General features: G+C 33.1%; 1 protein-coding gene across 2 annotated transcripts in view; it reads left to right on the forward strand.

Annotated features, from left to right (window-relative positions):
- LOC128985118 (histone RNA hairpin-binding protein) overlaps positions 1-11,421 on the forward strand; it is a 46,073-nt gene extending 34,652 nt beyond the window's left edge. For both annotated transcript variants that reach the window (XM_054404507.1, XM_054404502.1), the window contains exons 4-5: positions 7,254-7,397; positions 9,938-11,421. In XM_054404507.1, coding sequence (XP_054260482.1) covers positions 7,254-7,397; positions 9,938-10,109 — 316 coding nt within the window. In that variant the 3' untranslated portion in view covers positions 10,110-11,421. The remainder of the gene's footprint in view (positions 1-7,253; positions 7,398-9,937) is intronic.
- Positions 11,422-14,269: the final 2,848 nt, after the last annotated feature.

Here is a 14,269-nt window from a genome sequence, read left to right on the forward strand (position 1 = left end):
CGGCGATAGTGACTGGACATATTCTGATACATAATAGTTTGAGCTACACCATTTTTTGGATGGACTTCATAGTTGTTCATTCTTTTCATAGCTTTGATCGACGACTTCATGTTCCCATACGACTCTCCAATCTTGGGATCTTTGTTTTTAAAAGGGAGCGGAATTATGTATCTTCCTTCCTGGTCCCGTTTTACAGCATTACAGTAGATCATCTCACATTTTTCTTCTTCAGGGTTAACTGATGCATGGACTGGGATTTCTTCTAATTCACAAAAACGTCTAAGTTGATCATGTAGAGAATGTTCAATGGTTGCAACATTGGAAACAATAGATGATTCCTGGTCATATGGCTGTATTTTGCTATTAAGATCAATTGGACCCATCAAAATATATCCGAAACTACTGTGGTAAGGAACGGGGTAACCTTTGGGAGCAGGTATCCGCCCGCCATTCATTACCTCAGGGTACAAGTCTGCACCCAATAAAAATTCAATTTTTCCTGGTGCGTCAAAAGTAGGATCAGCAAGTTCTAAATGTTTGTATCCGTCTTTGATACATTCTGGAAGGGAGGTAGAAGGCATTTGAGATGTAATTTTCTTCAGAATCACAGCATTAGTCTGAAGGCGAAGTTCAGAATCAAAACGAGGTTTCAGAGTGCACGATACAACTCCTTTTGTAGATAAAACAGTAGATTCTGCAATACCAGATACATGTTCATTGAATTTCTTTCGAGGAAGGCATAGGCGCTGACAACAATTTTCAGTTATAAAGGAAGTCTGAAATCCAGAATCAATCAAAGTTCTAACTGGTTGGAATTGACCTGATCTATCCTTTATATGAATTAAAGCAGTTCCTAACAAAACTAAAGAAGACCTAACACTGCTGCATACATGCAAGGGACTTGACTTAAGTTTTTCAGCTGGTTGAATGGAATTTTCATTAGGACCTACTTTATTATTCTGCCCTACCCTAACCTGAGCCTTGTTGGTTAGGCCAATATCATCATTATGTAGTAAACTGTTGTGTCTTGCTCCACATTTAAAACAGCTAGTTTTTGAAGTACACTCATTTAGTTTATGCGAGGTCCGTAAACAATTAAAACAAGCATTTTGTGTTTTAATCCAATCCCTACGCTGAGCAGGAGTTTGTCGTCCAAAACGTTCACATTTATAAATTGTGTGAGCTTCCTTGCAAAATAAGCATTTTACTGCATTGAGATTAGATACACAGGCTCTTTGTTGAAAATAAGGCTTATTATTAGTGTATTACTTATACGGTTTATTTGTAAAAACTTCTGTCACAGAAGTTTGAATAGTTTCAAGAGCTTTACACTGTTCATCTAAAAAACTCAAAAATTGGTCAAAAGTAGGCAATTCAATATCAGAATGTTTAAGTTCAAAATCAGTGCGCATCTTATGATCGATTTTGCAAACAACACTGTGAAGCAAGAGAAAGCTCCATTGCTCAACAGGTAGTGTTTTTAAGGCACTTGTATTTTCAGATAAGGTATTAATGAAGTTTCTCAAAGCCTTTGGAGATTTTGAAGTTATTGGAGATATGTTTTGTATTTCATCCAAGTAACATGTAGCAAGTTTACGCTTATTTTGAAATCTAGATACAAAACTTTGCCACGTAATGGTATAATTGACATCAGTTATGGGGAAATTCTTTGCTAACCTCAATGCATCATTTGTACATGAGCCAATAAGGTACATGAACCGTTCAATGTTTGACAATGATTTATTTTCATGCACTAGTTGCCTAAATAAATCATAGAAGGTGGGCCATTCTTTGAAATTGCCAGAAAATGTAGGGAAACTAATTTTAGGTAACTTTGCTTGGCTTTGTACGGGCAAATGGTTAGTTTCAGATCTAGAACTAGGTGGTTGTACTGGTTCAATTTCGGGAGGGACAATCTTTGACATAACAGTTAAAATGTAGTAATATTTGTCACTAACACTATCAGAAAGCTCTTCTATTTAGTAATATTTGTCACTAACACTATCAGAAAGCTCTTCTATTTCACTATAATCTGATTCATCTAATTGACTTTTTAAAGCAATTATTTCTGATTGGAGTGTGTTAAATTCCTCAAATAACTCATGAATGGATGCACTACGAATTTTAAAGGATTCACAATCTTCAGACTCTGTGGTTATTCCTAAGCTTAAGCCTAGATTATAAACTTTGTCTATTTTCTTTAAAGCACAATTTCTACGAAACTGGACCGCATCAACTTGGCTTTTAAGTTTCTTAACTACTTCATCCGTCATGTTACTTGAAGTGGGTTAGAAGAAACTAGCTTGAATTGTTGTAGTCTAACAATGGGACCAATTATGGCTGTAGGCCAAGGTAAATTAATTGAAAAGGGCCAAAAGAACAAAAAATGAATAAGAGATGTAAATTCAGGTGCAATATCCCAAAGCTTAGACTGTGATTGTGTAACTTGTTGATTCCTGGATGGGAAAACAGCACAATGTGAATCTGTGTTGATTCCTTGGTGGAAAACAGTAATCTTCAAACTGTAGAAATTGATAAATACCCCCGCCGCAGCAAACCTGCAGACTAAGCGAATTTCCATTTGCCTGATTTGATTTTCAATTAAATCCATTGAAATAACATTCGGTTTAACGAGTACCTAGGTTTTTTTCATTTTTTTGAAATTTTGATTTTTGGGGATTTTTTCATAAAAACCCATAAAAAACCGGAAAAATCGGATTTTCTCAAAAATGGCCCGAACGATTTTGATAAAAATTTAGTATGTTGTAGCCCTTTAAATTCTGAATAAAATGGTACAAATCCCATATCTGTAAAAATTACGGTTCAAAAGTTATGGTCAAATATGTTATTTTCTTATAAAACCCCATAAAATAACAAAAAATAGGATTTTAGAAAAAAATACGGTTTTGATTTAACATAGTATGTTATAGTCCTTACAATTTTTATATTTTTTTTTAATTTTTTTTGAAATTTTTATTTTTAATAAGGATTTTCCCATAAAACCCCATAAAAAACGGAAAAATAGGATTTTCCCAAAAATGGCCCGTACGATTTTGATAAAAATTTAGTATGTCATAGTCCTTTATATTCTGAACAAAATGGTACAAATCCCATTTCTGTAAAAATTACGGTTCAAAAGTTATTGTAAATTAAGTCATTTTCCCATAAAACCCCCATTAAATAACAGAAAAATCAGATTTTCCCAAAAATGGCCCGAACAATTTTGATCAAAATTTAGCATGTTATATTTCTTTAAATTCTGAACAAAATTGTACAAATCCCATTTCTGTAAAAATTACGGTTCAAAAGTTATTGTAAATTATGTCATTTTCCCATAAAACCCCCATTAAATAACAGAAAAAACGGATTTTCCCAAAAATGGCCTGAACGATTTTGATAAAAATTTAACATGTTATATTCCTTTAAGTTCTGAACAAAATTGTACAAATCCTATTTCCGTATATTTATTCTCACCGCTTACACATGATAAAGGTTGTTGACAAACTTATGGGAGAAAGTATGTGTCAGAATGCTGATACCGTTTATTTAAATGTTTATCAAACATCTTAATTTTTATCTTTGAATCTATTTACAATGGAGTTTTTACAACTGATCCTCCGACATTTTCTATTATTCTTGTTCAACATTTAATGTAGAACAAGAAAATAACATTATCTACTCAAATCCATATACAGGTAATTGAGAAATCGCTGTACTTAGTTTAAAAACATGGTTATTTTTGTTTTTGGGAAGCTAATTTTTGATATGCATCATCATACTTCATTTACTTTGTACTTACACCAAAAATTGTTTGTCACACTGAGTACCAATCACCCTGTATAGAATTGAAAACCGAAACAATATGAATTAAAAAACTATATCTGTACATTTTAAGCAGAGTCAATATTGTCATAGTCCAGTAATCAATATTTCGTAAATACAAAAATACCGTTAGCTGCTTCCAAACAAAACAGCTGTTACAACACCACTTGCGACGTTGCTACTTCGAAGGCCACGGCCTGGACTTAAAAGGCGGCCGTGCACGTACAATCATAGCCTTCTAGTATATAGTTGTATATAGTATACAAGGCCGCGGTGAGCGAGAACTGGCAACGTCGCGTGTGTATTTATTTATCTATTTACGGTTACACCATTTTTCAGAGTTGACATGCTGATATTAATACAAATACAAAAACAATATTGAAAGATTGAAAGTTAATTAACAAAAAGTAATAACGAATGCAAGTGAAATGTTGAACAATATGAAAGGAGCACAACTACTTGCCTAATTAAATTAGCATCCCTTCTGCCTTTTCTCATGCTCTTTTACTTTTTTTTATTGTTATGTTTTTTTATTGTGTCTTGGTGCGCGATCGCCTTACCATTACAATGAATGGAAGAGTCGCGTACCGACTTGCTTATTTGCGCTTCTACTATCTTAAATAATTAGTAATGACAACATGCCATATCTTGTTACTACAACATTGATATTTTTATTTACAAACATAAATTGGTAAAGTAGTTAGGGCCTACTTTGTATCAATTGCATTTTTACATTGAAACAATAACAATGTTTTTGGTTAGAACACTATATAAATTGCCCTATGCTGCAATTATTTATCTTACAAACTATTTCGTGCTGATACTTCTATTTTATTACATTCTAGTCATGTTGATAAAATATTTTACAATTACATTTCTGAATCACACAGTAAAGGTAAATTTTGATGCATCATTGCTGAAAGTTATGTTTTCGTTTTGCTAACTCACTCTCAGAGTATTCCAAAGACCTCAAATGATTCAATCCATGTTCAAATGTTATATGAGGTAAACATATAACCGAATCAATAAAAGTACTTAAATTAAAATACATATTATTATCAACTTGCATAAACTACTTCAGATTATATATCATTTCACAATCATATTTGCAAAACCTACTGTGGTGTTTTAACCAGTCCCCACTAACAAAAGCATAAAATGAAAGGTCCTAAAGAGGTTAACTTTGAGTCATAACAAGAGTAGTTTAAAAGTTGTAACCGTGATACTGTAAATAATTTTATATCGTTTGATATTATACAATCGTTTTACAATTTTGTCAATCCATCTGTTACTTTAAATATAAAAGTATTTTTACTATTCAATGTTTTGTTTTGTAGAACCTTTAGTATTCTCAACTGTATTAATAACAAACCTATTTCAACATACAATATCAATTTTAGGAAATTCCTAGATTGGTTGGAAATATATTGGCATACGTGAAGTTTGTCTAATGTTTTTTTTTAAAAACACATTGTGTTATATTTTACTTGAATATGAATAATGAATATTGTATATGTTTCTAATTCTTGAAATTCTCAGTTAACTAGGAGGCGGAGCAAACATTTTGTTCTCAAATAAACTTGAAAATTCTAAACAATCTTTTTTTCTGTTGGTTTACTTAAAGTCTATAATGTTCTACTATGAATGCAAAACTATAATATAGTATAAAAATCCAGTCTCACCCTCAAACACTATGATATAATGTATCAACACATTATTTTGAATTTGTCAACAAACTGATTCTTGAATTTCAGAAATAGTAGTTGCAAGAGTACGCAAAACTGCAGAGAGACCTTGAAAATGCTTGTGGAATGATATAGTTTCAAATTATAAAAGAAAACCTTCACAAAATTGTATTAACAGGACCAGAGGACCTTTATGCGCATGGTGTTTCATTTGTAGGAGGCAAAATATTCAAATCATATTAATTTTTGATTTCCAATAAATTTTGAGTTTCCTTAAAAACAATTATATAAAACTGTCTTCAAACGTCGATAAAACTAATTTTATAAAAAAATAGTAGATTCTTCTGTTGCTCTGTGTGCGACTATTTTGGCCACATAATGAAGTCCAAACTTATATCTTTAGTTTGAACGTCATCCTCCCGACATTTTATTCTGTTTATTGACTTTAAATCCAAATCTTTAAATCCAATCCAAATCTTTAAATCCAATCCAAATCTTTAAATCCAATCCAAATCTTTAAGTCTAATCTTTAAATGATTCGATAGAATTATAATACCGGTTTGGTAAAATATGTAAACAAATCGTTAAACTAATGAGCATAAAGTGAGAAAGACGAAGTGATAGGCATGGGCAACGAGCTAGGGCATAGGCACGTGAAGACAGATTAAACTAGAACAGAGAACTGGCAACAGTGCACGCGAGAAGTAGGGGGGACAAACACACTGCTCAAGCGCTACAACGCATTAGTGGCATCCTGTCCACACACTGTTGATATATACCGAATTGCGGCATGGTGCCACCATTAAAAACTAGAGTGTTTGATGTTAAAATGGAGTGTTCATAGAAATATCGGTGTACACAAGGTTTTGGTACCTTCCTTCATCCACTGGTGGCCGCAGTTTGAAAGATGCCACAATTTGGTGTTTGCGAGTATTTGGTAAAGACCCATATGTGTGGATGTGTACAGAGCTACAGACCACACCGCTAAATTTGAAATTTTAGCTTCATTTTTTTGAAATTTTAATTTTTGATGGTGATTTTCCATAAACACTTATAAAATAACGGAAAAATTAATTTCTTTCAAAAATGGCCTGAACGATTTTGATAAAAATTTAGTATGTTGTAGCTCTTTAAATTCTGAACAAATGGTGAACTCCCATTCCTGTAAAAATTGCGGTTCAAATCCTGTTTCTTATGTTATTTTACCCATTTAAAAAACCCATAAAATAAGAGAATATTGTATTAAAAAAAAGCTTTTGATTGAAATTACGTGACTGTCATTATAGTTCTTAACAACATAGTGCAATCCCCCCCCCATTGCTGTAAAAAAACCGGTCCTGATTGAAATTTGTCTGTTGTGGTGGTTGTAACAAATAATAAACAAAATAGTGCAACCCCCTAGTTCCAGTAAAATTTACGGTTCAAAAGTTAATGCAACATTTGTGATTTTACCTATTAAATTCATAGTTACTCTCAGCGCTCACCCATGAAAAAGGTTGTTGACAAGCTAATGGGAGAAAGCATGTGTCAGATTGCTGTTACCGTTTATTTATAATAGCTCTGGTAATAAATAATCCAGCCGCTTGTGAAATTAGGTCTTTAATTCATTTTCTGAATGCTAGAAAAGTTAAATGCACAGAGAGCTCAAAATAGTGTCATCGGCATTATTGGGGAGAAAAATGGGAACAGAATTTATGAATTTTTTTATGATACAAACTCATTATGGTATTTGTTGTGTTTATTTAGACATAAGCGGCACAGAAAGCATCCTCAGACACCACCTAGACATGTCAAGTACAGCAGGCGTGCGTGGGATGGTCTAATACGTCAGTGGCGCCAACAGCTTCACTTCTGGGACCCTCCGTCCCAGGGCGGTGGCAACATTGATGAGTAAGTATCACAAGCTTAACAAGTTATTCCGCCTGACATTATTTGTGGGAAGTAATTTTTAAATACAGTGGAGTCCCGATAATCCAAACTTGGGTAATCCAAAAGTACACTTAATCTGAAACTGAAAAAGACATTTTTAGAATTTATTTTTGTAAGAAAGGATATTTTAAAGGGAAAAAATATAGAGCAGTGAATAAGGGTATTACAGCATCTACTAAAAATTACACAGTACTTTTCAAATACAGTATAGGCAGAGTTGTGAACAAATGTATGTTGTGACAGGTCAGCAAATATATCTGAAATGTATTTGGTTGCATCAGCCTCATACACGACGATAGCCGTTCGCCCGTCATGGCTAATTGCCGTATGCTGTGACGCTTCTTAAAACTATAAAGCCAGCTTGGGCTAGCAGAAAAAGTTGTATGCTGTTCAATAATTAATTAAACTGTAGAGTTTTTTCTTTGATCAAGGGTCCACTAATCGGGGTACCTTTTTCTGTCTCTTGAGAAAACCAAACAAACAAAGCACTGTCGAGGTTCTCCAGTGGTGTGGTTTTCATATGATGGGATTTAGTACACTTACTTGTTGAAGCAATACAAAATTGTTTTATTTATAACCTGCTTTTCTTCCAGTCTGTGATTGTCGTACTCCCCTCTCCAAACTCAACAGCCAATTTTGACACACTTTCACCATTGTCTAATCGTTTTAACACTTAAGTTTGTCTCGTAATGTAACCAAAGTATGTTTCCGTTTTGAAGCCATTTCACCACATTTACAACCTCAAAATCTAACGTTACATAGTTATAAACGTTTCTGAACACCAGGTTTGTTTACGTTATCAATTATTTTCTGAACTCAGCCAATTTAGAATCGCCAACCTAAAAAACAAAATTTCAGTACACTAAAACCAATAGCAGATTATCGTAAAAACAACAAGTGACCCAGTACGTGCTGTTTTATCGGGGAAAGTTGAAACTACAGCTCCGTCCCATGACGAAATTAATGCAGCTTATCGTAAAAACAACAAGTGACCCAGTACGTGCTGTCACCTATTGGGAAAAGCCTAATGTGTGCTAGATTCAATAATAATAATAATAAGATTCAATAAGATTAATTGCAGCCATGAAACATAACATTTTGTAATAGGCATTGTTACAATAATACTTAAAAATAGATCATACATCAATTATAAATGTCAATACATACAATATCCTATTAAGAATCTAAACATGATATGTCACTATTTAAAAATTCTTCCTGCGTGTAGAATGCTTTTGATTTTAAAAACTCAGTAATTTTTCTTTTAAATTGGTTTAAAGGTAGTTCACGAAAACAAGTGGGTAGCTTGTTGAAGAAAATAGGCTATGTTGTATGTAAAAATGGCTATTTAAAGTTTTTGAAAGTCTGATTTGAGGTGTGACCAGGTTGTTTTTGTGCCTCGTGTTGTATGGATGAGAATAACTAGAAAATTTTAAGGGGTTGTTTTTTATATGAATTAAATTACAAAGAATGTACATAGATGGCAATGTAAGCAAATTTAAATTGGAAAAGTGATCCCTACAGGATTCATGATCTTGCAATCCTAGCATGGCTCTAAGAGCTTTCTTTTGCCAAACAAATGCTTTCTGAGCTAAGTGTGAACCACCCCAGAGACGCAAACCATAAAGCAGCTGTGAGTGAAAAAAACCGTAGTAAGTCATTTTTAGAGTGTTAAAACTCACACATGATCTAAGTTTTCTCAAGAGACAGGTTTTTCTAGCCAATCTTTTACAAAGTTGTGTAATGTGGTTATCCCAGCTTAGTCTGTTGTCAAGATGGATGCCTAAGAGTTTGACTGTTTTATAAGCATCAGTGGGTTGATCTTTTTTTAGTGAAAAGTAGATGTATTCTGTTTTTTCCTCATAAATGAAGCTAGCCTCATAAATAGCCAGCTTTATTGAAATGTGATACTGTATTAATTGATTTTCTGAGCGTCTCGCTCCGAGACGCCGGCATTTCTCGCGCAACCTCGGCCGTCTCGCTACAAGACACTCGGCACTTCAGCTACGACAATGGTGCATCTCTGAGCGAGACGCAGCAGCACTCAAAGGGTTAAAACGTGTACAACCCCTTCTTAGCCGCTCGGTACTTTTCTGACGCTCAGCAAACCCATTAAGGCATTGATAAATTATGAGTCCCAATAAAAAAAACACTAGTGGGTCGTGCTCCATATTTTGGGAACCGCTGGGTACAGAGGTATCCATCTTGACAAATAATTTATTTAATTCTTAGTTTGTTTAAATATTACAATAAGTTGTTTTTACATTTTGAGCTTTTTAGGGACTTGTGTCCCTACATGCAACTTGTTTTAATTTTGAAACGATTAAATTTGTTAATTTTGTTTTAATTTTGCCTTGTTTTGGTCAAACTTAAAAAATTATGTGAATCACTTAAGTTCATAAAAATCTGTAATCATCCCTGAGCCATTAAAATGTGAATCTAACTTGCATTATCTGATCTGCTTAAAATTTATATGACACATGTTTGTTGTGATGCTCCAGCCTGGACCTGAGCTCCATGTCGGAGGCCTCCAGTGACACAGGCTCAACACCAGCCACTCCCCGGGACCGGCATAGAACTGGCCGAACATCACGTGTTACTCGTTCCAACCGCTCCTCCGAGTGTTCAAGTCTAGCAGAGGACTCGGGATGTTCACCACTCAAAGACAACTAATTTACTGTTTTACTAAAGTATAATTTGTGTAATTTTATCTTTCTGAAACATTGTGTGAAAGACTTTTTACTGTTTAACATAGCCGTTTTTAGAATAATTATATTGCTTACTATGACTTGGTTGCTTTAAACTTAAATAAGGTTTTATTTAAACCCAGCAATATTTATAAAAGATCGAGTTTCTCATTAGTTTCTGAATGTTAGTGTTGTATGTGACAGGTAAAAGTTAAAATTCGTTTTAAGATGTAAACGAAAATGTTATCACTATACCATTCCTCAGTGCTAGGGTTTTTGTGTCTTAACAGATAGGCTACACATTGTATTTTGTAATAAATAAAAAAAAAACACAAAAGGGTTTAAAGCCGACTCTATACATATCCTACGGGATTTTTATTTAAAAAAGTTGATGCCTCATATCACTATGTTTTATTGTTTATTGAAAGAAAAAAAATCTTTTCAAAATAATTATTTTTATTACTCACTGGGTTAAACTGTATATGCGTACTGTATCATATCAAACACATGAGTTTAAGTGATGGCTCATCTAAAAATATTCTATAATAGATACAAATGGAAGTACAATTACTAAAGGTGAAATTGCCTTTTTCAGGAGTTGTTCTGGATTTGTTAGAACATTATGATGTAATTAAAGTAAAAAAACACTGTATTAGCAAATACAAATATCCATAGTTTGTTTTGAAAACTTAAAAGTAATTTCTTATGAGTTTTAATCTCACCTTTTCATTGTATAACTACACCATTGCTTGCTCTCATTATTTACTGCACATATTTTAAATTGGCCTAATATTTTGTATAATTAAAGTTCTTAACAAAAACATATGAATAGAATCTATTTTTTATGATTAACCTGAACAAGGCTCTCAGAGTACCAACCTAGGCTCAAATGGTTTTTACATAAATAGTGTTTCCAACTACGTGATTTCTATAGTTGCTCTTTGAATTCAAAATGCAAGAAGTATTGTATATAGAATGTTTAATGTATACCATGACACTATAAGGACAAACCTTAGCATAGGTTTTGTTTGAATAGGAATACTGAAAAATGTGCTTTTTCACAATAAGTTTATGCAAATTATTAGTATCTAGGTTATGTAAAGCCATTTAATCTGCTAATGACATTTGTTTAATGAATAGTCAATGAATTTGTCACATTTTGTTTTATTGGCTGGAAAAATAGTCAAATAAAAAGTTAACTACTTTTCAAATATTTTAAATTGAAGCGTAACAACTACATTAGACCTTAGCGTTTTGTTGAAATTTGTAGCTTTAATTACATTCTTTCATACCATGTAGTTGTTGTTCAAGTGATTATAACCATCCTAGTGTTTGTAATTGATTAACCCTCGAGCTGGCATGCGATTTATGCCACGGCCGAAATTTACGTCACGGAAATTGCAGTTTTTTGCACGAAAATGAAACAAATTTCCCTTAATATAGTATTTATTCGGTTTTGAAATTAATAATCTGTCGATTGATGTGAATTTCAACTATTTGGACGCCTTTGGGAAAACTTAAAGCTCTATGAAAATAACGCATCAGCTGACAACATTGTCATGATGACGCAGTCGCTTATTACCATCTGTTTGCATCTGTTGTTGCTTATTTCGCGCTGTGTTTGGTTAGTTTCGGTGTTTTGGCGTTATAAGTTTTATTTTTTATTGAAATTGAATATAATATAACTTGAAATGTAAGATTTTGGTATGTGATATAACTTGAGTATTTTATAAATTATTTCTTGTATGAAGTTAGAACTGAATGATTCGCTTCGAGTATTCGTGTAGGTTGTACAAAGAATATGTATGCCTAGATGGTAATAAAAACCATTATATGTATTTTTTTTTTTTTTTTACAAGGTACATATATCTCATTCCTTTCCTCATGAAATTGTGCACAATTTGTATATTTTGACAAATTATTTTGAGTTCATTGATTTGTCTTATAATGCAGAGGATATATATATGCATATGAATAAAAAAAAGTCCACTTAGTAAATATAAAAAAAAAAAAAAATTTTATTAAAATTTCATATTTAAAATTTATATAATACTATTCCTTGTTTTTGCTAAAAAAAGATAAATAATATGATATATTTACAAACTTATTTACTATATAAAAATGTGTTATCAAAAATGTTGCGCAACCCATAAAAAACCCTTGCCACCACAGCATAAAAAGACCACCAGCTCGAGGGTTAAAAGTGTCCTTGGGTGTCCAACTTTTTATTAAAATTGGTGCCAAATAAAATATGTATGCCAATATTTTTTATTAAACGAGCTTAGAATATTTGAAGACTTTGTCTTCTATAACTTTTATTTTGCTCTGTTACTCTTTTGCCACTTATTGTTTGACTAGCAGAGTACCCATCCTTCGTACGGGGTTGGCATATAAGTATCAAATGCTTATTGCAGTTATGGGTGAGGACATGGTTTGAGAAAGTTTGGTTCTTTTGTTCCACCACTGCCCTTGAACCATAGAAAAAAGTTAAGGTCTCATTGTGTACCCCAGTTTTTTTGTTGCTAGTTGGTTAAAACTAGTATTTTCCTAAAATCACACTTCGTAACCCTCCCTGTAGCAGCATAACCTAGATACTCGTTAAACATAATGTTATTGATCAGGGCCGGATTTAGCATTTTGGCGCCCCTAGGCCCAAATATTTCTTCCGCCCCCTGTTCTGGTCACAGTTTATTTCCTACAAACCTTTATTAAAAACTAAAAACTATATCATGCCTAAAGGCCTATGTTAATTGTTTGAACACCACTCCTCGTCGAAATTTTATCATTGCAAGTTTTTTTAAGAATTGTCTTGGTTAGCCTTAACAAAATGCCGTCTTAAACACTTTAGGCAATTTTATGCTTTTAGCAAATGCTCACGCTTGTGGGACTGAAACAAAACAATCCAACCCACAGAGCATTCCTGTAAAAAAACATGTCCATTGATTCTAATTTCGGGCCCCAAAACATAAACTTCATAACAAGTACGTGATACCATAGATTAAACATAGGCCTTTAGTAGATTTGTCATCCTTAGGGATTAGCTGAAAACAATTCTTTTTATGTAAGTTATATGTTATTTAAACCTAGTTTGTCCAAAATAAAACGATCTAATCATAAACAATAGGTCGTCCCCTGGTTATATTACAAGAAACTAAAACTCTTACAACGACAACATAGAATAATAGACAATAATAGAAACAAAATTACGTCAAAACTAACTTCCAGTGTGACCAACATATATGAACTAGACATGAAAAACTATATTTAGGATTAAAAATATGATAACAAGTCGACTTGAGTTTATGGTTAATCTATGGTGGTACTGCATTCAGATTATATTTGCAAAGCAATAGTCCGGCCAACCATAATTATCCTCAGGCCTGAGCTGAGGAGAAAATAACATCAAATGGTGCTTTGGAGGGGATTTAATTTTTCTAAAACCTCTTGCAAACTCAGATTTTTTTTCGTTATTGAATTTTAAAGATAACTTATCATATTTGTAATATTAAAAATGTATTATATATTTTAACTTGACCCTGCAGGTTGCTGTAAACTGATCAAAAGATTAGTTAATACATTTTCTTTTTGTGAGGTAAGGGTGGTAACGGTGTCTAACACGCATACGCCCCTAATCACTCCGATCAGTGACGCCAAGCCAGCATAGTAGCAGTGCAAAGAGAACAGTGGCAATACGATGCGTACCGCTCGGGCGCTCGACAACATCCCTACAGCCTACTCCCGTATAACCAATGTTCGTTATCAATGTTGTAACGAAATTGATGCGTAATGTTGAAAAACTGTTTATATTTTCTAACGGTTATTTCTTCTAATGAATTTAAAAATTATAATGCTTTATTGGCAAGAGTTTTTTTTATATCAACTCGCAAAATATGTTAAGCTATGGCTATTTATTTTATTTTTAGATATTAAAAAAATATTTTTCCTCTCGGCCGTGCGCCCTCTGGGAGCTTGCGCCCATAGGCCCGGGCCTATTGGGAAATCCGGCCCTGTTATTGATTTAGATTTAATTGAAAATAAAGTCACACAAATGGAAATTCGCTTAGGCTGCCCGGGTGTTATGGAATTGTAATTGATGTAGAAAGAAGACTTTTGGGTAGTAAATGATTAACTCTAAGGTATATAAGA

Source organism: Macrosteles quadrilineatus, unplaced genomic scaffold (assembly GCF_028750875.1).
Source record: "Macrosteles quadrilineatus isolate MER2022 unplaced genomic scaffold, UCM_ALF_1.0 Scaffold_1__1_contigs__length_201487025, whole genome shotgun sequence".
NCBI classification, from domain to species: Eukaryota; Metazoa; Arthropoda; class Insecta; order Hemiptera; family Cicadellidae; genus Macrosteles; species Macrosteles quadrilineatus.